This window comes from Typopeltis vanoorti, chromosome 10, assembly GCF_054136105.1.
Source record: "Typopeltis vanoorti isolate ZY-2024b chromosome 10, IOZ_Tvanoo_1.0, whole genome shotgun sequence".
Taxonomy (NCBI): Eukaryota; Metazoa; Arthropoda; class Arachnida; order Uropygi; family Thelyphonidae; genus Typopeltis; species Typopeltis vanoorti.
In genome coordinates, this window is record NC_143558.1 from 98,262,348 (window position 1) to 98,288,198 (window position 25,851).

A 25,851-nucleotide genomic window follows, 5' to 3' on the forward strand; every position below is an offset into this window, starting at 1 on the left:
TTTCATTTTTCATTGTGTCAGTGGCTTCTTCTAAAGCCTCAAAAAATTCCTCCACTTCTACCTTAGTTGAACCTTCTGTGGGACCATAGGCACAAATAAGTCTCATTGTCCAGTTCCCCATTCTCATATTTGCCCACATTACTCTACTTGAGACTGACTGCCATTCAAGAAAATTAGCCTCATATTTTGTATAATCACATATATATATAGACTTGTTGTTGCTCCCAATGTAATATTACAACCAATAGATAATATTAATAATAGGACTCTAGCATTGATGTAATAAGTTTTTTTTTTCCCCACCAGAGGTCAGGCCAATAATTGTTGTAACGATTGGTCAGCAACTTTAACAAACCCTGTAGATTGTAGTGCAGATTGTTTCTCTGTATATAGTATATATGCTCCAGAAGATGACCTTGATATAAAGGTCGAAACGTCGAATGTCGATTTTGGTTTATATTAAACTAATATTTTTCTCAAACACGGTAGTTGTCTCGATAATTTTAAAAAATGTAGAAAAAATTTAAAAGTGGCCTTACTTCACTCATTTTATCAGAACATTATGAAATAAGTCAGTCATCTGTCTCATTGCTTTACCTAGAAGAGTCTCTTATTAAAGACATTTAAGGAATCCTCGAAAATACTAAGCTGGAACCATCATTACACCACTGATCATCTAAATCCCTTGCATAATAATGAATGGCTTTCAGTTGATATATCAAATGTATTTCATCACTAATCCATATTATAATTAATATTATGAGTTTCAAAAAAAAACGTTCTTAGATCTTTTTTATATATTCTCTGGTATGGTAATCTTCCTGATGAGGCTGTCAGACAGTAGACAAAGAGACATGTGAAAGTTATTTATTTGTATACATTAAGTCTAAGTAAATCAAACTATTACATAGTTTGTGTTACTTATTGTTTTTACTGTTTATTTTTAATAAAATATACTCATTAGCATTAAAATATTTTTTACAATTTCTAATGATAAATAAATGCTTTATAAAAAAAATTCCATGACTTCTTAATGTAGTATTTTAATTCCTCTAAAATACTGCACTATATGTGCAGTATTTTAGAGGAAATGTAAGTAGAATTAAGAATGATATTAATTAGAAAGTAGTTTAGATTTTTAGATCTGTATAAGTTTTATATGTGCATATATTTTCATATTTTTCTTAGGAACTGTATGCTACTGATTTGAACAATGCAATAAAAAATATGTACTCAGATAAGAAGTACAACAAGGTAAGTAGTTTTTGTTTTGAATTTTGTAATAAGATAACTTCATTTACTGTGCATGCACATCACACACACACACACACACACACACACACACACACACACACACACACACACACACACACACACACACACACACACACACACACACACACACACACACACTCCTTCTGTGTCTTGCATCATTACCCTCATTTGCTGTCATTACCTTTTGAACCTATGGATGTGTGAGAACATACATTGGTGTGCAGGATGGCATATCTGTGTTCATCATTATTTCTACATGTACTTCTGGGTGTTAGGTCCAGGATGATAGCCCAAAACAATTAAGGCTTAAAAATGTTTTGTATTTATAAATAATTTTATATTTCTTCTTATATTTATATAAGAATATTTTATATAATTTCTATGCATACTATTCCAAATTGTTCTTTTATTTGGTATGTTTCTAATTTGATCTGCTCTTAGTTTAGTTTATTCTTAAGGCAGTTCTGCCTGCATCAGTCTATTTATGTCTTCATGTTTCTTAAAAGTCCTTGAAGCTATATAATGAGGTTTCATATACTTAAATGATGCCTTTGTCACATATGCTCTGCTTTAAACTCTGTTATATCAGAATGAAGCCCTCCTATAAATTCTGTTAATTCTAGGTGTATGAAACTTCTTGAAATTAATGAATTCAGGAGTAAATACAAAAGACTTTCACATCTAAGGAATATGAAGCTTGACACTTCTAGAGCTAACAGAATGTATAACTGACTAAAAGAGTTTTTAAAATCCCAATCAGGCTGACACCAACAAATTCCTCAAAAACACACAAGTCATCTTCTCCATGATTATTGGATAACACGGTTACCATAGCTAACTCAATACAGATTGCATATTGGAATGCAAATGGACTAAACAGTAACCCCCTAGAACTAAAAGAATTTGCTGAAAGATATAAGATTGACATCCTTTTAGTCAACGAGACGCACCTTCGGCCTTGCGACAACCTTAAAATAAGGTACTACACACTACTTAGGACAGACAGGCTCAATGCCAGAGGAGGCAGAACGGTTATATTTGTTAAAAAAAAAAAAAAAAAAAAAAAAAGCATAAGATACAATGAGATCAAGAAAACAACAATTACAAACCTGGAAGAAACTGGAATTGAAATACATACCAACAAACAGGTAATCTAAAACTATATTCAGTCTACAACCCTTCAGGCAAACTACTCCTAGCCTCAGACCTCTCCCAGCTCCTTGACACAAATGAAGCAACCATAGTGGCAGGAGACCTAAATGCAAAACATCCTGCGTGGAACAGTAGAAACACCAATAATAATGGGAAGAGCCTACACAAATTTGCTATGACAAGAAACATCACCATAGCAGGTCCTGTTGAACCAACACACTACGGACCACTGGGCAAACCTGACGTGCTGGATATAGCCATTTTCAGGAACACCCCACACCAGTTCCAGTTACAGGTTATTAATGATCTTAGCTCCGACCACAATCCAGTTTCTGCTCAGCCTAGGCGGGGAAACAGAAACCATCCACAGACAATCCTACACAAATCTCAAGAAGCTCAACGCAACTTTCTGCAACATCACAGGCCCTGTCCCAACCATCTCCTCACCCAAAGAAGTAGACACAGCGATCAATAAACTCGAAAGCACAATCCAAACTGGCCTTGCAACAGCCTCCACCGTTACCACTTCAGCTCAAACTAACCTGCTCCCAGAAGAGATTCTAAAGCTTATCCGCAACAGAAACAGGATGAGACGTCAATACCATGCAACACTATCACCCCAGGATAAATAAGAGTTAAACAGGGCAACAAACCTAGTCCGATATGCAATCAAAGGCCATAAGAATCAACTATGGGAGAGGAAACCAAGCTCCTTAAACACTGTAGATAACTCATTATGGAAAATGACTACAGCCCTTCGCAGCGATCACCCCAACATACAACCAATCCATGGAGAAAGAGGCATAGTCTACCGAGACGATGAAAAAGCAGAAGCCTTTGCAGACACCCTGGAGCTGCAATCTCAGCCAAACTACACTCATGCGGACTTACGCTTCATTAAAAAAATCCACAGGCAAGTAAAAGCTATGCACTTCATCATACCACCAGCCGTGACAACCCAAGCTACACTATGCCAAAGGAAATATACTAAATTATCAAGAACCTCAACAACAGAAAAGCACCAGGTCCTGATCAGATTTCAAATAAAATTAAAAAAGCACTCCCTCACAAAACAATAATGCATCTAGTGGCTATCATCAATGCGATGCTAAGACTCAACTACTTCCCCACTCGCTGGAAGCAGGCAGATATAATCCTCATCCACAAACTGGGGAAAGCACCTCAGTTCCCCCAGAATTACAGACCCATCAGCCTCTTGTTAGGCCTTTGGAAAATCGCTGAAAAAGTAATACTAAAATGCCTACAAAACTAAACGGACAATCTAGACCTAATCCCAAAAGAACAATTTAGTTTTCGAACTGGTCACTGCACAACTCAATAAATCCACAGACTTATGGAATACATAACTATCGGATTTAATTGGAAACAACATACAGGTGCAGTCTTCCTGGATGTGGTGAAAGCCTTCAATAAAGTGTGGCACAAAGGCCTCATCCACAAACTAATAACTGCAAAATACTCACTAAACCTCATCCAAATCATAGACTTTTACCTGAAAGACCGAAAATTTCAAGTGAACCTCCATGGGCTCAGATTCACTACAAGACGTATCATAGCAGGTGTCCCGCAAGGCTCCCTATTATCGCCGCTGCTCTTCAACATTTTTATCTCAGATGTTCCAAGCACAGCATCAACCACCATAGCTTCTATGCAGATGACATGCTGATAATGACCAGATCGCTCAGGCCATACCTAGCCACACGACGACTACAGAACGCAGCAACGAAATTTGAAAAATGGTTTTGGAAATGGAGAATTGATGTCAATGCAGACAAAAGCACGGCTATACTATTTACAGGGAAGAAAGCAAGCCATCACGGAGCAGTCACGTTGTTCAATACTGATATCCCATGGCAAAAAGAAGTAAAATATCTGGGAATCAAACTAGATATCCATCTTAGCTTCAACTCCCACATCTCTCATGCCTGCAACAAAACTAACTCAGCAATAGCTCAACTCTACCCTCTACTCAACCGTAGAAGCAAAGTCAGTACAGAAAACAAACGAAGAATATACAAAGCAATCATCAGACCCATACTAACTTACGGTTCACCAGTGTGGAGCCACATCTCCCCTAGCAACATCAAACGATTACAAATAATCCAAACCAAATGCCTCCGAATGATCTTCGATGCCCCATGGTTTGTAAGGAACACTATCCTCCACCAAGACGGAAACCTGCCAGACATACCTACGTTTCTCCTTCAGATAGCAACCAATTACTTTGCTCAGGCATCACTCCATCCCAACCTACTCATTCGTGAGTCATCAGATTACGATGAAAAAGACAGACGAAACATAAACGCCCAAAGGCGGCCCTGATCACAGATTAAAACATTTCTACACAGCCCTAATTAGGGTGAGCCAAGTGCTCAAAACTTTCTTTCTTTTAACAATTAAAAAATACCGATTACGGGATAAAAATCCAAGGGATTGATGTCCATCCAGCCATAGAAGTTAGGAGTGCTGTATTTCATATTAAAAAAAAAAAAAAAATGAACACTTTGTTTTAGCCATTAGCAACATTGATTCTGATGAACATGATATCTTGATAAGTTTCAGCAGATTTGTTTACCAGCATTTTCATTGAAGAAATATCTGTTGCTATAAGATAAGGTATTATAAAAACTAATGGCCATTCTTAAACATTGTATATCTTCAAAGCGTAAGCCCTTTATATACAGTGTGTCTGTGTGTGTGTGTGGTGTGTGTGGGTGTGTTGAAAAGTTCGTTCATTCACTCGAATTCATTCACACTACTTGCCCTCACCACCTTCTAGAGCATTAATGAGCAACCTGCGGCCTCATGCGGCCCTCCAACTACTAACTTGCAGCCTGCCAAAATGTTCTAATTTATTTAACTGAAGTGTAAAAATTTTAGCAAAAAGGTGCAATGTGTGATATATCAATATGAAGCACGTATTAAGAGGTCATGTGAAAAATATTTGCTCACGACGATAGTTCCCACGATTGTGCCATTTGTCTTTGCATTTTCAGTCGTGCACGAGTAGTCATACTTTAATGATATATGAAAGTAGTTGCATTATTCTTGAATAAACTTATTGGTACAAGTTCTTTCAAAACCTAAGCAAATTATTATATGATAATGGTAATATTATTTTTCCTTTTAAACATTTGCGTCTTTACAAATTTTTTTCTTTTTTTTTTACAAATAGAACTTTGTGTTTAATCAGTGAGTTCAAAATCTGTTAAATGCAAAGTTGCAAACATTCCTTCCAATATTGAAAAGCTTTTTGATGAGAAACAGAGCCAAATATCTCGTTAATTAAATTTCAGCAGCTATTTAATTTCTTTTGATTAAAAAAATTATATACATGTGTATATATTGAAAGTATTACTAATAAAAAGTAAATCAAATTAAAAAAAACTTTTCATTGTAGATCTATGTCAATAATAACAAATTCCACCCCATAAATGAAAAGTTTGATTAATATATTAAAGTATTTAATATTGTGTTTATTGAGACCCGTATGGAATATTAGGTTTTCAGTTGTGGCCCACTGAAGAACAAAGGTTGCTCATCACTGTTCTAGAGCAAGTCATTCAAATCACACATGAGATTTGAATAAAGAGAAAATTCTAGTTCTCATCTCCTTTTTGACTGTATACTGCATTCATTCAACTTGAATACTCTCTCCCCTCCATAAAATGAAAACTTTTGTTTACTGCCATCCTATGTGACTCTCATATCATATCATCCCTCTTTCTTCTATTTGCTAGTTCTGCAGTGTCCACATATTCTCAAACTGTTCTCATAATCAATGTTCCACAGTCCCAATATCATCTTTAATATTCTTCTTTGCACCCTCTTTTGCTGTACGTGCATCATCTCCGAAACCAGAAGACCAGGTCTACACACAGCAGTCCAGGTGAGGTTGTATCATGAACACGTAAAGAGGGAAAATTGTTAGAATTCAGTTTCACATCTGAAGGTACTTCCACATGATTGAATTTTCACCAATTAATTTTGCAAATTGTAACGGAAATCTGACCTGTCCTGTCTGATGATGGGTTTTGGCAGCGGCACGTTTGACAGAAAAATCTGTCATATGCAGAAGTCACATTATTCATGAAAGTGAGAAATATAAAGAAGCTACAGTCCCATCAAGTGGGAGGATGAAATGAGATAGGAGGGCAAAGAAAAGAGAAAATGCCTTCACAGAAAGTGACTCATATTGGTGAGTCAGAGCAAGTGGCTGAAGATAGACTGAAATGTCCTTCCTGAAGAAGGGGGATTAAATCACAGCATATGCAAGAGCAATTAGTTCACAAATTTCTGCCTGGAAATTTAAGAGAAAGGTTTTTCTGCCTAGAAATTATCACTTAGATAACATTTATACCAGTATCTGTATTGAAAGAATCTCTTGATGAAGGAAACTTATACTGAGATCTTAACTAATAACATTGCAACTCCTGAAAAAAAAAAAAAAAGAAAGGTCTTACCTACAAATTCTCAAGATCTACCTGTAGATATATTTAAAATCTTTACTCAGGAAAGTGTTTGTTTGTCCAGAAGAGTACATACTCATGCTGAAAGTCCACTGTCAAGTTTATTCCTAAAACTCTGTTCCAATACTCATCTCAGTAAGGAGAAGGTAGAAAGGAAGTGAATTAACATGTAAGTGAGCAAAGCAGATAGGGAAAAATAGACAACTAAGTAAGTAGAGAAACTATTAGTTACTAATGAATTAAACTGCAAAGTAGTTCGTACCTGTTTGGCATTCTTGAATTAAGAGTATGCCATTTCCTGATTTCATACAACAGAAAGCCAAGGAATATGCTGTTGTGTTAGGAAAAATCCCTATATGTTGTAAAGCAGACAAATAATTGGTATCCCATTCAGCACTGTAGTATGCATACAGACTCTAAATGTCTGTAATCACAAAAAGAAAATCTGTGGACTGTAATTTTACAAGAAGGGTGGGTAATTTTCTTTGCTTATTCCCAGTCAACTAAGAGCAGACCTTGTGTTGGCTACAGAATAAGGAACAAAGAGAGAAATTGTGATAACTTGGGGGTGGGGGAGTGACCATATGAAAGCCAGATGCATTATATAAAAAGTGACAGTAAGTAAGTGTGGTTATTGTATACAAATGAGTGGTGTTATCAGCAGTATCTGCAAATGAGCCATGGCATAAAAATTGACTTTTTGTAGTGGTTTTCCATTTCATGTCTGGAGTGAGAACAAGATATTTCCTGATAGCACAATTCTTAGATATGACTGTAAAACATCATTTAATTGATGAATTCAGGTGGCAAGCAGCCTATGACTAGAGGGTTGCCAAAGTCAGGTGGAAGGTAGTTTGTTGCATGTGAGTCATTCTGTGATTCACAGACTATGGAACCATTTCCACCAGTCACAAAGAGCATCCCAGAGATACAGTGAAGGATGGCCAGGGACTAACTACAACTGCATGGGTGATCACAGAAACAGGAGTGCACTACCCAGAATCAGCTATGATCTGACCTTGCATTGGCTACAGGAACATTCATATCTGCTTTCTCTGTGCATAGAAGGCTTCACAAAGGTGGTCTGTAGGCTAGGCAGCCAATAGTCTGCATGCTTCTATCTGTACACCACAGGAGAGAATGTTTGAAATGGACTAGGCTCCACATCAACTGGACCTTGATGTGGAGCCTAGTCCACTTCAATGGGGATCAGTATTGTTTACAGATGAGTCTTGATTTGCTCTAAAAAATGATACCAGGTCTATTCTTATCTGAAGAGAACCAGGGAACATATTATCATCCCTCTAATATATGTGAAAGGGATACTTATGGTGAAGATATTGTTTGGGGGGGGGGGCATCTCCTTATGTGGATACACCAACTTGCATGTGCTTCCTTTTGGAACTATCAATGCTGCAACTTATAGAGATGAGATCCTGGACCCCTATGTGTGCCCATATGCGGGTACAACAGGGACGACATTTATTCTCCAAGATGATAATGCCCATCGAGTGAAGCTCACGGAACAATATCTTCAAGAAGAGACTGTCATATGTAAGGACTGAGTAGCCTAGTATTGCCATTAGGGGTGACCATATTCCTTATTGAGGTACTTTGATAATCTCATTTTGACCTCTTGTTTTTGAACCATTGTCATCATATTCCCATCTGTTACTGAATTGAACTATTTACACTTTTCATGGGTATTTCTTTTGGATCTCATATCATACTAATTTTCACTGAATTACATAAAAATTCATTATACAGTTTTTGAGTTACTGTGATTTTCTTTTTGTTAATTTATGGCAAGCAGTGTATTTGTTGTTAAGATACCTGACATATTTTGTGTCATGGGCTATCATCCTAATTGGATGCCTTTTAGAATTGTATGGCTGCTGTAGAGATAGACAATTACATATTGTCTTAAGTTGACGTTGAAGCTACTCGGTAAACCTGAGCAGCTAACTTAAGTATATTTAAGCAAGACTGCAATTGTCATCATCATCAAATTCCTGCCATGTATCCTCAAGGGGTGTACAGTATATGACAGTACTACATGAAAAAAATTACATCATTACTAACTTCCTATCTACAATTTTCCTCCAAATCAGTCTGTTACTTGTCAAGACTCCAGCATTATCAGATCTTATATTTCTGTTGTCCAAGGCACTTTTGTACCGTATCAATCCACCTATATCTTGGTCTTCCCCTGGGTCGTTTTGTTGCCAACCTGGCAGAGAACACTTGCTTTGCTAATCTTTCTTTGCCCATTCTGTTTAAGTGACCATACCACCTGAGATTAGCTCTGCTAACGCATTCCTGGATGCTGACAATGTCAAGTTCTTTCCTAATATCCTCGTTTTTAATGTGATATTGCCATTGATGCCATCTATTCACGCCTATAATTTTTCCCAGGACTCTCATATCTGCGGTCTCTAGTCTTTGGCGATGTGCTTTACTTCTGACCCAGCTCTCAGATCCATAAGTTGAAACTGGTTTGAACACTGTCTTGTATACAGCTAATTTAGTGTTCCAACTAATTTCTCTCTTATTCCATATGAATTTATTCAATTGACTTCCCACCATACCAGCTTTGCTGATTCTGTTGTCTATTTCTATATTTACCATCTTCACTAAAAATCGTGCCTAAGTAACTGAAATGTTTTACTTGTTCCACAGTTTCTCCATTCACAACACAGCTGACATTTTCAATGATTCTACCTATTTTCATTGTCTTTGTCTTTTTATTGCTGACCTTCATACCATATCTATTACAGCAGTTATTGAATTTAGTCAGAGAAGCTTGCAGACTTGTAGCGGATTTATTTAGAAGTATAACATCGTCCGCATAAAGCAAAGAGCTGACATTAACATCTCCAATTTTGATATCATGTTTAATACCACTTTCCTTCATAATGTGAGCCATATAGATAATGAATAACAGAGGGGATAATGTACATCCTTGTCTCACACCAGATTTAACATTAAACCATCTTCCTGTACTTCCTTCAATTCTAACTGCTGACTTACAACTCAAATAAAGACTAAGTATTGCTTGATATAATGCCCCATTGACACCATATAACTGCAGCGTATTGAATAGCTTCTCTCTTGACACCTTGTCGTATGCCTTTTCCAAATAGACAAAACTTAAATACAGATCTTTGTTATATTCCCATGCTTTCTCGACTATTGTCTTTTAAAAAGAACACCATTACTTAAGTTGAATGGGTATTTGTTATTCATGTTGCAGGAATTAGTAAGCATTGTATATTAATCCTTTTTGTATGTTGCATTAATTGTTATTGTTATACTGTTTGTGTCATTCCTGAATTCTGAATGGTCACACCTCATTGTCTACTATTTAGAGAAAGAGTAATCTTGTTTGACAGTAATCAGGAGAAGTTTGGTTTGCAACTCACCCAGGTCACAACAAAAATGACTACTTCTCTGTACATGTCAGTGTTCGTATCAACATTGCAGTTATCAGAATATTCCTTTAGATCAGTGTTCAGCCAAAGGAATGTTCTTTAGTATATCTTTTTTTATTCCACCTATCCCTATTTGCTGAATTCACATCCAGATTATGCAATAGCTCTTGAACCTCATTCTCAGACACTTCTATCTCTTAATTCAGTGCAGTTGTAACACCGTGCACCATATTACAATGTATCTAGTTGAAACATTTTAGTGAACTGAGCTAATTATTTGAACAGTCGCATCTGCTTCTGATACATTTGTACTGTCTGCATTCATTAAAGTTATTCTTCCACATTTGATTTTTCTTTTACTTCAGCATAGCAGTAAAATTCTTTTTCATTGTATTTAGTGTGCAAAGGCAATTTCTTTTCTTACTTCAGTTTAGCTTTCTGTAGAATATTGATACATTTTCTGGCCTGTGCTTGATGTATTTTATAACTCTTGTTACTCTTCTTCATATGATATTCTTTCCATATCATTTTTTTTTCTTATGCATTTCTTGCTTGATAAGGTTGCATATCCATTTTGCTCCCATCCTATTTTCTCTTTGAATTCTTAGATACTGCCTCATTTAAGCACTTTTCAGAGCTTCCTTTTCATTGCTGATGTATTCTCCTTGGTTTGTCATAATTTTCATCTTTGTAATTCAGCATGTAGCCTGTCCTAATTGGGTCATCTATATAGTTAATACTTTCCAGGTCAAAATGGCACGATCAGTCACAAACTGGTTTTCAAAACAGTCACATTCATAAACGAGAGACCCCTTCTGACATTATGATTAAATCTGTCACTCTGAGTCACAAGATTGACTGATTTATTTTACTGTTCGTTCTTATCATGAAATTTCTCTTCTGCCCAATCAGTGATTGGATAATTTAAGTCATCCTTAATGATCACTCACTGTAGCATCCATCAGGGTAATTTTTCTATGCATTTCATCTTCCCCAGTAGCTGAACCATGAAGTCTGTAGGAATACCATATACTTCATCCCAGTTAGCCTTAAACTCACTCCTACATGGAACATTATTACTATTGAGTTTCTACCTAACCAGACACAGATCATCTGATATTATTAGTAGTACACTCCCCTTCTATCTTTTCTATTTTTCCTAAAAATAATAAACCCTTATGCTTGCTTGCTTCCAGTAACATGTGACTCTGATAGACAAGCTTCACTAATGTCAATAATCTTATTTACCAAGGCACTGAACTGTCCCTTTTGTTTTTGATGCAGTTGGCATTCGTGTGTAGACAATACAAGTTTCCATCTACCTTTTTTTTTTCATATATCTAGTCTTCTTGGCCTAGTTGGGCAAAAATCTCTTTTCCATCCACAGACACACTAAACACCCAAAACTTTCCTTTCCACTCTTTATCCAGAATGTGAGCTATGATATGCATACTCAATAACATTCACATCATTGTTCCATTTGAATAGCTAGAATATTTGAACAGATACACTCACTGTCCTTCCCTTTCCCATGTGATGATCCAGTTTCTCTGACTCTGTGCATTTATTTGGTCACATCCCAATAAATAATTCTCCAGGCTCCTAATGCCAGATCCATTCAAATGAAGTCTTTTCTGCCATCAAACTCCCTGAAAAAAATGCATCAGTTTCTGCTACACAGCCTCTGCATTGAATCCTTTGTTATCATGCACTCTTTAACTTATTTTTGTTGTATCTCAGTAATAACCTAACAGTTTTCACTCTTTCCCTTTTTATTTGAGCTTCTTCCAACAATCCCTTCATGTCCTCTATTATACTCTATTTATTACTACATAAATTATTAATGCCAGCATGCATTATCATCTCCTTTTCTTTTCTGCTTCTCTATTACTTTTACTATTACTTTAATTTTTATTCCTGTGAAGCTTGATGTAGTGACAATCAGCAACTGCAATTTTCATGATCAGAATGAATATACCATGTTATTACTTATTTTTTCTTATATTCTAATTGATTTACTTTATTGTTATCTTATCTTCACTGTTTTCTTTCTTCTTCTTGTTCTGCTCATTGTTCTTATCCTGCTTGAGTTTCTTTAATCTTTTTTTTTTTACTTTTACTAATTCTCTTTTGGATTGTCTAATAATTTGTTTTGATAGGGATATTTCAGATATCAGGTTATCCTCGTTTATATTTTCAACAGTGGTGCCACAACATTTCTGGTAAGCTGGACAGAGAATTCTGACTTCGGCATCTACATTAATTTGTGTTTTGTTCTCACTGGGTTTTGGTGCCAATTTCTGAAATAATCTAAATTTAACAATATATCTACAGTTATATTATTGAATGCAATAAATAAGCATATGTGTGTAAGTATTATATCAAGAGTCTTTTTTTAGATGGTATTATACATTGAAGCTTGTGAATCAGGTTCTATGTTTAGCAAGTTGTTGCCTTCAGATATTAATGGTAAGTCATATGTAATTATTTATGAAATTTGTTCATATCTCTGATAGTTTAAAAAGGATGTTATATAAATGCCTTAATTTCAATATGATGAGCTATGATATTTGTATTAATATTTCAATAGAAAGAAATATATTTTTCTTATTTGAAATGCACATACAGTACATTAGTAATGTGTATTTGACTTATATAACTTATGTATCTGGCGTTAATAGGCACCTGACGGAGGATGAGAAACAGAATCCTTACCAGTTGTATTCATTTGAGTTTCAATGGAGTTCCCTAAATTGCTCCTCTGAATCAGAGTTTTCAAACTGTGCTCATAGAGCCCTTAGGCTCTGTCAGAGTTATCTCAAACTCCGTTAGGCAATTTTAGAATATTTTTTGTTTTTCAAACTATAAGATAGCATTAGTGTAAAATAATTCGTTTTTTTACCTTGTTCTTTAAATTTTTTATTTATTCTTGATTCTAAACGTGTATTCAGTATTATTTCTTATCTTATTATAACTTCTTAATTTCTTGTCAGTCATAACTCCGAGTTGTAATCGTTTCTTGAGCTAGTCTTATCACTTTTAATTGTATAGTCTACACTTTCTCCCCCCCCCATTCAAGGTCGTAACTATTCTACTTTTACGTGTGGAGTATAGATTCAGGAATTGCCTCTGGCTGGAACCAATTCCTTTGTCTAACTAGCTGGCTTTCTCTTACAATGATCTTTAAAAATTTATTTGTATAACGATTGCACCATTAAAGATCACACAAAGGAATTGTTTGTCTTTCCTATACTTGTAAAAGAAATACTCAGCGGATAGGATTTCACACATATCAAAAATTATCTGGTTCCTTTCAATTCAGCTAAGTATCAATGCAATGCACGTGTCTGGTTCTCAAATTACTTAAATCAATATTTCTAGCCTTTAGCTTAAAAAAAGACAAATATATACGTTCATATATACTTCAGACACGTGGTCAATTTCACACACGCTTCAATTCAATTTATCTTGGATCATTAACAGAATTATGCTTAACTAAGCTTCACATTCAATCTCCCTTCCAGCATTTACTTTTAACTTCCAACAATAACTCTTAACATTAACAAATGCTCATCACTCTGCAGATAACAATCTCACAATAATTTAAGTACAGTTTTCCGACTTCATAACTTTACAATATGCTAGCAACTATATAACCAACATTCCTTGCTCTATGGTTCACAATCCATAACAGTTCTACATTAATCTTACTTGAAACCTGTCTCAGCAAGTTCAGCATTCAAGATCCTAGAGATCATGAATATTAATCTTCTTCTTTCCTGTTAGAACTGCAAACAGACACTATTCCACGGCTATGACGATACACCATTCTCGGAGATAACATAAGGAACTTTGCAATGGGACTTCTCAAACAGGCTGGCACTGCCGTTAAAAATCTCCTATCATTGCCGAAATACTGCTAGCCGGACATCCCCCCCCCCCCATCCTTGGAATGGCTGGACCCAGGAACCTCTTCGAAGCGACGCTGGAACAAGTCAGGAACAGAGAGCCAGGAGCACAGGAGCAGAGTGCCTGTCTCCTTTTTTATTCTACCTTCACGACCTTATAACTTCTTCAGATTGAGTTCCCCGGATGTTCTACCAGGGGTCCTTCCCCCTTACGAAATTGTTGAGTCATGGCGGGAAAGCCCTGTAGCTCACTGACCTTTGCGCCTGGCGATAGCCTCAGGTCTACATTTCTAATCCTGTCTGGGCTATCTCTTTGTTTGTACAATATTGGCCGTCAAATAATTTAGTAATTCATTTTAATATTTTACCATATTACATAAAACACTTATGAAAAAATGTAAATTAAACTACAAGTATTTTGTAATGATTTTCTTTCTTAAGTAAAATCAGTATATAAGAATTTTGTACAAAATTCTTTCTATACAAGATTTTTACATAGTTTTTTGAACTGTGCTCATAGAGCCCTTAGACTCTGTCATAGTTATCTCAAGCTCCGTGAGGCAACTTTAGAATATTTTTTGTTTTTCAACTATAAAATAGCATTAGCAATTAGGATTGCCAATTTTTTGAAATCTGAATAAAGGACATTTGCCAAAGGCACAGCCAGGAAATGTGACATTTTCGTTTGTTTTATACTTAATAGATGGTGTTATTGTATCTAGTAACTAGCATACAATAATGCCATCTATGCCACAAGACTTGAAAGAAATATTGGATGATGTAATAAAAATAATGAATTTTATAAAGTCAAGATCACTTAATTCAAGGAATATTCAGCTCACTATATGAATAATATATACATGTAAATTAACATAGTGAAATGAATAATTTCAAATGAAAGGATTCAGTAATATGAAAATAGGAAATATGAAAGAGATGTAGCCAAGATTAAGTTAAGCAAAGATAGATCAAGTTAAAGTGGTACTATGAGATTGCACTAAATCTCCAGGTTTGTATAATATACATACTATTTGAAACCTGGAAACTGAGAGAAGGGATAGTACTTAACTGCTTAAGTGTTTTATTTTATACAATGTAGATTCAAGCATAAGATCAGAAACTTAAAGCTTAAGAACAATATCAATATTATATCAGAAAAAGGAGTTCCCGAGATATTTACAAACATAATCCTTTAAGTTAATTATTCCATACCTGTAGTATATTAGTATTAACTAAACAGGCATCTGTGGATTTCTTTTTCACTTAGAGAATGAGACAGAAACTGAATAATTTTATGGGCAATTCTTGTTATGTCTGTTTATAAGAACTATTTGCTGGTTAATTTCTATTTCTTATGTAAGAATTTCTTCAGAAGAACAAATTATATGACAAGAGCCATCCCTGGAAGTTACGAAAGGTGGCTGTGCGCAAGAGGGTGAGGAGTGGTTTCTTTGTGTGGAGGGTGGGTTGAACCTTGGAATGCATTGCCTGAGAGAGAGTGGTAGGAGCAGGAACGGTCAGTGGGTTCAAGGAGTGGTATGATAAACTTTGTGTTTCCTAAAAACGACATCCCACGATGTTCGAGATCCCCAAGATTTAACGGTTCCTTATTTTTTAGAAGATACTGTGTGTTGAAGAATGATTTATCTAGCAACCTGTAAATGTTGAGTTGCAGTAAACAGATTCACATTTAATGAACATATTTAGAAATTATATTGTTCCTAACAATTCTTTTTTGCAGTGTAAATTTTATTCTAGGGTGTAAATTATAAGTATTAAATTACTTAAAAAAATATATATATATATAAGTATTATATATTCTCAGTGTGCCCGTTAAGTAATGAGATTGAATAAAAGTAATAAATACATCTATAGTTTTGACTGTCACAGTGTGTTATAATCATAGGTGCAACTTTAGTGTCGAGTGACACAGCGGGTTTTTTTTTTTGTAACTGTTGAATTACTTCAACGGTTACTAAAAAAGTTGTGCTAAACAGTTACATCATGGAGCAAAGAACTGTGATAAAATTGTACTGTAAATTAGAAAAAACTGCTACATAAGTGTACTAAGACCTAAAAGAGTTTATGGCAATGACTCTGTATGAACCATGCACAGAAGTTGTATGGACAAATGAAAATGTTGTGAAAGCTGAGGAAATTGTTGCCTATGACAGGGGAATAACCACTAGGCTACTTGCTGTACAGCTTTGTTGGTGTAAAGAACTGGAAACAGCCAGATTAATCTTAGAAAGAAATTTGCACAATAGGAAGATTTGTTCGAGGTTTGTACTGCACACAATTACACACACACACCCAGAGAACTGGGTCACATGTTCTCAAAATTTCATCCATGCAGTTGATCACGATTCTGATGTGCTGAAAGGAATTGTCACTATGATGAAAGCTGTGTTTTCACTTTCATCCAGAAATGAAACACCAGAGTATGGAATGGCATAGAATGTCTTCTCCTTGGCAGAAGAAAGGCAGGTTGCAAAAATCACATGTCAAGACAATGGTCATTGTTTTTTTTTCTATGCTTCTGGAATTATTCGATGCGAATTTTTTTTCTGAGGGCACTATTGTGAATGGTCAGTATTATTTAGGAGTAATGCAGTGTCTGTACACCCACATGCGATGTGTCAGGAAAGAACTGTTCACAACATTTGGTTTCTGTTGCTCGACAGTACACTTGTGCACTGAGCGCTGTTTGGGAAGCAGTTTCTGGCTTCAAAGTTGAGAAGTTGTTTTACTGTGCCTTCGAATATCTGTACAATGCAAACGTTGTGTGGAGTTGAGGGAGATTATTTTGAGTCTGCAATTAACAATTCCAAATATAGTTTTGTTTTGATATAATTGTTGTCCCATTACTTAACGGGCACACTGTGTAAGTATAAAAAATATATATAAAATATCTAAATGAAAAAAAAAAATGTTATAGAATTATTAAACACGTTCATTAATAAAGTTATTTAATGATGTGTCAGATAACTATGGAATTCCTGTGGAATTCTTTATACAACAAGATAAACTGTCATTTCCTTCCACAGTAATCAGTGGTATCTTCCAGAAATAATTTAAAGATGCCAAGAAATTATATTCATGGTTTCATCCTTCATCCAAGTGTAAACAAAGTTTGCATGTGAAGTAACTTCACGAATGGACTACTTGTATTTAGAGGCAAATGACTTCACATCAGTTGCCTTAGTATTCCATAATGCAATGTACATATCCTTAGACATGTATAATGCTTATATCTGTTGCTATAAGATAAGGTATTATAAAAACTAATGGCCATTCTTAAACATTGTATATCTTCAAAGCGTAAGCCCTTTATATACAGTGTGTCTGTGTGTGTGTGTGGGTGTGTTGAAAAGTTCGTTCATTCACTCGAATTCATTCACACTACTTGCCCTCACCACCTTCTAGAGCATTAATGAGCAACCTGCGGCCTCATGCGGCCCTCCAACTACTAACTTGCAGCCTGCCAAAATGTTCTAATTTATTTAACTGAAGTGTAAAAATTTTAGCAAAAAGGTGCAATGTGTGATATATCAATATGAAGCACGTATTAAGAGGTCATGTGAAAAATATTTGCTCACGACGATAGTTCCCACGATTGTGCCATTTGTCTTTGCATTTTCAGTCGTGCACGAGTAGTCATACTTTAATGATATATGAAAGTAGTTGCATTATTCTTGAATAAACTTATTGGTACAAGTTCTTTCAAAACCTAAGCAAATTATTATATGATAATGGTAATATTATAAATTATAATAATAAATTATTATTATAATTGTAAATTATAAGTATTAAATTACTTAAAAAAATATATATATATATAAGTATTATATATTCTCAGTGTGCCCGTTAAGTAATGAGATTGAATAAAAGTAATAAATACATCTATAGTTTTGACTGTCACAGTGTGTTATAATCATAGGTGCAACTTTAGTGTCGAGTGACACAGCGGGTTTTTTTTTTTGTAACTGTTGAATTACTTCAACGGTTACTAAAAAAGTTGTGCTAAACAGTTACATCATGGAGCAAAGAACTGTGATAAAATTGTACTGTAAATTAGAAAAAACTGCTACATAAGTGTACTAAGACCTAAAAGAGTTTATGGCAATGACTCTGTATGAACCATGCACAGAAGTTGTATGGACAAATGAAAATGTTGTGAAAGCTGAGGAAATTGTTGCCTATGACAGGGGAATAACCACTAGGCTACTTGCTGTACAGCTTTGTTGGTGTAAAGAACTGGAAACAGCCAGATTAATCTTAGAAAGAAATTTGCACAATAGGAAGATTTGTTCGAGGTTTGTACTGCACACAATTACACACACACACCCAGAGAACTGGGTCACATGTTCTCAAAATTTCATCCATGCAGTTGATCACGATTCTGATGTGCTGAAAGGAATTGTCACTATGATGAAAGCTGTGTTTTCACTTTCATCCAGAAATGAAACACCAGAGTATGGAATGGCATAGAATGTCTTCTCCTTGGCAGAAGAAAGGCAGGTTGCAAAAATCACATGTCAAGACAATGGTCATTGTTTTTTTTTCTATGCTTCTGGAATTATTCGATGCGAATTTTTTTTCTGAGGGCACTATTGTGAATGGTCAGTATTATTTAGGAGTAATGCAGTGTCTGTACACCCACATGCGATGTGTCAGGAAAGAACTGTTCACAACATTTGGTTTCTGTTGCTCGACAGTACACTTGTGCACTGAGCGCTGTTTGGGAAGCAGTTTCTGGCTTCAAAGTTGAGAAGTTGTTTTACTGTGCCTTCGAATATCTGTACAATGCAAACGTTGTGTGGAGTTGAGGGAGATTATTTTGAGTCTGCAATTAACAATTCCAAATATAGTTTTGTTTTGATATAATTGTTGTCCCATTACTTAACGGGCACACTGTGTAAGTATAAAAAATATATATAAAATATCTAAATGAAAAAAAAAAATGTTATAGAATTATTAAACACGTTCATTAATAAAGTTATTTAATGATGTGTCAGATAACTATGGAATTCCTGTGGAATTCTTTATACAACAAGATAAACTGTCATTTCCTTCCACAGTAATCAGTGGTATCTTCCAGAAATAATTTAAAGATGCCAAGAAATTATATTCATGGTTTCATCCTTCATCCAAGTGTAAACAAAGTTTGCATGTGAAGTAACTTCACGAATGGACTACTTGTATTTAGAGGCAAATGACTTCACATCAGTTGCCTTAGTATTCCATAATGCAATGTACATATCCTTAGACATGTATAATGCTTATATCTGTTGCTATAAGATAAGGTATTATAAAAACTAATGGCCATTCTTAAACATTGTATATCTTCAAAGCGTAAGCCCTTTATATACAGTGTGTCTGTGTGTGTGTGTGGGTGTGTTGAAAAGTTCGTTCATTCACTCGAATTCATTCACACTACTTGCCCTCACCACCTTCTAGAGCATTAATGAGCAACCTGCGGCCTCATGCGGCCCTCCAACTACTAACTTGCAGCCTGCCAAAATGTTCTAATTTATTTAACTGAAGTGTAAAAATTTTAGCAAAAAGGTGCAATGTGTGATATATCAATATGAAGCACGTATTAAGAGGTCATGTGAAAAATATTTGCTCACGACGATAGTTCCCACGATTGTGCCATTTGTCTTTGCATTTTCAGTCGTGCACGAGTAGTCATACTTTAATGATATATGAAAGTAGTTGCATTATTCTTGAATAAACTTATTGGTACAAGTTCTTTCAAAACCTAAGCAAATTATTATATGATAATGGTAATATTATAAATTATAATAATAAATTATTATTATAATTGTAAATTATAAGTATTAAATTACTTAAAAAAATATATATATATATAAGTATTATATATTCTCAGTGTGCCCGTTAAGTAATGAGATTGAATAAAAGTAATAAATACATCTATAGTTTTGACTGTCACAGTGTGTTATAATCATAGGTGCAACTTTAGTGTCGAGTGACACAGCGGGTTTTTTTTTTTGTAACTGTTGAATTACTTCAACGGTTACTAAAAAAGTTGTGCTAAACAGTTACATCATGGAGCAAAGAACTGTGATAAAATTGTACTGTAAATTAGAAAAAACTGCTACATAAGTGTACTAAGACCTAAAAGAGTTTATGGCAATGACTCTGTATGAACCATGCACAGAAGTTGTATGGACAAATGAAAATGTTGTGAAAGCTGAGGAAATTGTTGCCTATGACAGGGGAATAACCACTAGGCTACTTGCTGTACAGCTTTGTTGGTGTAAAGAACTGGAAACAGCCAGATTAATCTTAGAAAGAAATTTGCACAATAGGAAGATTTGTTCGAGGTTTGTACTGCACACAATTACACACACACACCCAGAGAACTGGGTCACATGTTCTCAAAATTTCATCCATGCAGTTGATCACGATTCTGATGTGCTGAAAGGAATTGTCACTATGATGAAAGCTGTGTTTTCACTTTCATCCAGAAATGAAACACCAGAGTATGGAATGGCATAGAATGTCTTCTCCTTGGCAGAAGAAAGGCAGGTTGCAAAAATCACATGTCAAGACAATGGTCATTGTTTTTTTTTCTATGCTTCTGGAATTATTCGATGCGAATTTTTTTTCTGAGGGCACTATTGTGAATGGTCAGTATTATTTAGGAGTAATGCAGTGTCTGTACACCCACATGCGATGTGTCAGGAAAGAACTGTTCACAACATTTGGTTTCTGTTGCTCGACAGTACACTTGTGCACTGAGCGCTGTTTGGGAAGCAGTTTCTGGCTTCAAAGTTGAGAAGTTGTTTCACTGTGCCTTCGAATATCTGTACAATGCAAACGTTGTGTGGAGTTGAGGGAGATTATTTTGAGTCTGCAATTAACAATTCCAAATATAGTTTTGTTTTGATATAATTGTTGTCCCATTACTTAACGGGCACACTGTGTAAGTATAAAAAATATATATAAAATATCTAAATGAAAAAAAAAAAATGTTATAGAATTATTAAACACGTTCATTAATAAAGTTATTTAATGATGTGTCAGATAACTATGGAATTCCTGTGGAATTCTTTATACAACAAGATAAACTGTCATTTCCTTCCACAGTAATCAGTGGTATCTTCCAGAAATAATTTAAAGATGCCAAGAAATTATATTCATGGTTTCATCCTTCATCCAAGTGTAAACAAAGTTTGCATGTGAAGTAACTTCACGAATGGACTACTTGTATTTAGAGGCAAATGACTTCACATCAGTTGCCTTAGTATTCCATAATGCAATGTACATATCCTTAGACATGTATAATGCTATGCATTATGACAAGGGCCACTATCCAGACCAGTTTTGACCTTTATTGCAGTCACTGATATTTTCATATACAAGTAATTAAAAAGTGTCCCACCTTATTACTAAAATACTTTTAATTAGAGATAGATGTTGAAAAATTTTTTTTCACTGAATTATAGTATAACCAAGTAAAAAAAAAAACTTTCAACATCTATCTTACTACAATAATTCCAGATGAAAAAAAAAAAATTTCAATATATTCCAGCAACTTTGATAATGTAAGTATTAATCGAATTTTGAATCATCTGTGACTACTGGAATTTGGGGAATCTTTGTTTTCTGTTAAAGTTTTATCATGCACAGTTATATGCACCAATTTCATGTATAGTTGTTGTAATAGTGTTAACTTTTTTATACTTTATCAAGTATAAAAATAATATTTTGATATCAAAATTAAGTTTTCTATTACTTTGAAATTGAAAAAAAAAAAAAATGGGTTTTGCAGAAAATAAATTATTTTTGAATATTCTTTCCATCACTGTTACTAGTCATATTTAGTATTACTGTAGTCCCCCCTTATCCGTGGGTTCATTATCCATGGTTTCAGTTATCTGCAATCAACCCTAGTCTGAAAATATTAAATGGAAAATTCCAAAAATAAACAATTTGCAATTGCATCGGCAAAGTGGATATTAGATCCAACATTATTTCAAAGCCGAATGTTTGTAGAAAACTATGAAAGTTTCATAAGTTGACCTGAGAGCTTACGAGAATGCAATCCTCAGCATCCCTGAGTTGCCTTAGCTTTCACTATTTGATTTAAGTAGCTAAGGCAACTCGAGGATGCTGAGGATTGCATTCTTGTAAGCTGTCAGGTCAACTTATGAAACTTTTAGTTTTCTACAAACATTCGGCTTTGAAATAATGTTGGATCTAATATCCACTTTGCCAATGTAATTTTACATCACCGAAATGAAGCTGTATGGCTCTGAGTAGTTCTCGGTTATCAGATCGACTGTCGCAATATCACAGTACTTGAGTTCAAGTAACCTTTAGTTTATTTAATAATGGCCCCCAAAGTGCAAGAGTAGTGATGCTGGCAATTCGGATATGCCAAAGGTATGCCATAAAGTACTTTCTTTTAAGTGAAAAGGTGAAAGTCTTCATAAAATAATAAAAAAAAAAAAAGTATGCTGAGGTTGCTAAGATTCTATTCACATAATTTTTATTACAGCATTATGTTATAATTGTTATATTTTATTATTAGTTATTGTTGTTAATCTCTTACTGTGCCTAATTTATAAATTAAACTTTTACCATAGGTATGTATATATGTATGTTTAGGAAAAAACATAGTAAATATAGGGTTCGGTACTATCCCTGATTTCAGTTATCCACAGGATGTCTTGGAACATAGTCCCCCCATCCCTCCACAGATAAGGGGGAAGGACTACTGTATATGGAAAATTTTATGGAGCCTGCTACTATCCTTAAGTAAAATGATAACATAAAATAACCTTAACTCGATTGTTTGACCCCTGCATCAATGCTAGTCATCTGGAATTATTGTCCTTGATGCAGGTCTTCTATAGTTTGTTTACATCATTTATCTAATTAGGTGAGGTTCACTGGAATTATTTATGTAGTGACCTGTTATTTTAGATGGTTGGAGAATATACATTCATTGTAATTGGACTTTCAGTGGGTACAATTATCAGCAGTTTGTTATAATGATGGAATGTACTGGTTTTTGGTTCACTGCCTTGAGATCTGAAATTATATCCTATTTTTATTTATGTTATGAATGCATCTTGATGCATTTTTAACAGAAATAAGAATACCTTTTTTTTATAGCTATTTTTGTTACATGAATCCCGACTAGAAAAGATTTTAGACCTAATGCATGTTAGTATGGTCCGTTTCATCATGAATTGGTAAACTAAAACCAATTCTGTTACTTAAATAGTTGGAGCACTTTAAGTAATTTGGAATGTACTTTGAAGTTTGGCCTTTCCATGTGAGGCATCCATTTGCAGTAAAAAGGACTACCCAGTGATAGTACTGGTCCTTTTCATTCTTTTTCTTGTATTATGTTTTCTTCTCATGTTCTTTGCTCTACTTCTCCTGAGTGTTTTACCATCTTGTTGTCCTGTAGACCACCATCACTGGAATCCAACACCTGCTGTTATATTTGCAAACCTGTGGATAACCATACAGTGGAAACTGGTAGTCTTGCATCACTTTCTACCCTGATCACCAAAACTGGAAGTTCAGGATGGCCCAGCCAGATAACTCGGCTACTGGGTGTGCCTGCAAGGGTCAGCAGTGTTGCAGTAAGTCTTCTATCTTGTTGTCTGAGGACTGAGCTTAACTTGCTGTGGCACTAAAATAGCATCTAGGATAACCCTAGCATTTCTACTTCTGCTAATTTTGTTGCTTACCTAGATAGTGGGTGTCCATGTGTGGCTCTGTGGCAGGCAAGGATCTCTGACAACACCAAACAAAACAAACTTTGACCAAGAATCCTTCATCCTCAAATTTTCCAAGGGTACATAGCCCAACTAAGTACAGATATTGTTGATATATCATATATATCTTCATCCAGGCCAGTAGGGAAAATGTCATCCCTTTCTTTATTCAGAAGGGTTTAGAAGACCTGTCAGGATCACCCAAAGCAGTTAAACTATGTTCTAGTGATATTCTTGTTGAAATATGCCAGCAACAATAAAAAAAAAAAAATTGTACTGAGAGCAACATCGTTGGGACAAATACCCATTGATTTACACCTCCCAAATCACTCAGCTGTTCTAGAGGTGTGATATCAGAATGGGGTCTCTTTTGGTGTTCCAGATGAGATCTTGGTACTAAAAATCAGGGAATGTTAGGTATTAATCCTGATACATTGGTATTGTTACCTGGTTCTGGCCAAGAAATAACGCTTACCTGAGATGGTACATCCTAATCCACTAAGCTGCTTTAAATGTCAGAAATATAGTCATGCTCAAACTGCCTGTCATGGTTCTATTACCTGTCCCTGATGGGATAGTAAAGAGCATGATTGTAAATCTTGCTCTGCAAAGAAAACCGAAATATGTCAAATATGAGTGATCATTCAACCTACTCTGCATGGCAAAGGTGGAAGGATGTAAAAGAAATAAAAATGATGAAAACAAAACAGAACAAAATATATCAGAATGCAAAGAGGAATCGATCCACTACCACACTTGTCTTGAAATCCTTTTATGATCAGAAGGTGGCAGTTAAGAAATTATTAAAAACAACTCAAACACATATTCTTCCATCCAATAATTTCAAGATACCTGAATTTTGTGACTGTGAGTGCTTTTCTATGGAGTGCATTAATTGTATGACCTATTGTATGGTCCAGCTGTTAAAAACACCTCCCCAGGTCAAACTCTTAAAAACACCTCCAAAAATTATCCCTTTCCAAGAGAACCTGCTTGTTAAGAAAATTGCAGCAAGAGTATCACTGAAAGATAAACCACCAGATGCCCCTCCCACAGAAAAAGGATTCTTCATGCTCACAGAAAGTATGCTAACCTATGCATAGTCATTTGCATCATCTGCTGTGTCAGGATCATTTGTTGAGTTTATAAATATGCAGGAGGAGTGATGTGGAGTTTGTAGATGTGTGGAGTGAGTTCGATGTGCAAAAGGACTTATACAAGAGGGATGGTTTGCATCTGAATGGATTTGGTGTTCGTAGACTGGAAAAATTGTTGTTGAATGAAGTGAAAGTGGATGTGCAGAATCAGGGAAACTAGAGCTTTTAGAGGAAGCTGTTGAGTGGATATGCAGACATCAGTGAGGCAGTTGAGTGTAAGAATGTGTATAATATGTACGAGTTAGTACCAATGGTAACAAACCAGAATGAAATAGATAGTATAAGGTGTCAGGATAGGGGTGGGACTAGGGGACTTTTGAACTTTATGTACACTAATGCCAGGAGCATTAGGAACAAGCAGGAGGAATTTTTGCCTTGATTGGCTGATCCCAGCCAAAGTTATCAGCATTAGTGAGACATGGCTAACAGAAGATGATATAGTTAGTGGGATGGAATGTGAAGGGTATAGTGTGTTCAGGAAAGATAGAGAAAAAATAAGGGGGGAGGGAAGTGTTATTGCTGATAGCTGATGAACTGCACCCAAAGAGAATAGAAGCTCGACTGCAGGATAGTGAAAATAGCACATTTGAGGCTATCTGGTTTGGTTTGAGATCGAGGCAGCAGAACAAAATATACAGTTGGATGCTGCTATAGACCAAGGCATGGAATAAATG

The 25,851-nt window shown here is 35.2% G+C and overlaps 1 protein-coding gene across 2 annotated transcripts in view; it reads left to right on the top strand.

Moving 5' to 3' along the window:
• The window catches only part of LOC150102621 (legumain-like), a 205,102-nt gene that overhangs the window by 73,995 nt on the left and 105,256 nt on the right, over window positions 1-25,851 (top strand). For both annotated transcript variants that reach the window (XM_090399527.1, XM_090399528.1), the window contains exons 7-8: window positions 1,189-1,254; window positions 12,748-12,817. In XM_090399527.1, the coding sequence (XP_090255653.1) occupies window positions 1,189-1,254; window positions 12,748-12,817 (136 nt within the window). The remainder of the gene's footprint in view (window positions 1-1,188; window positions 1,255-12,747; window positions 12,818-25,851) is intronic.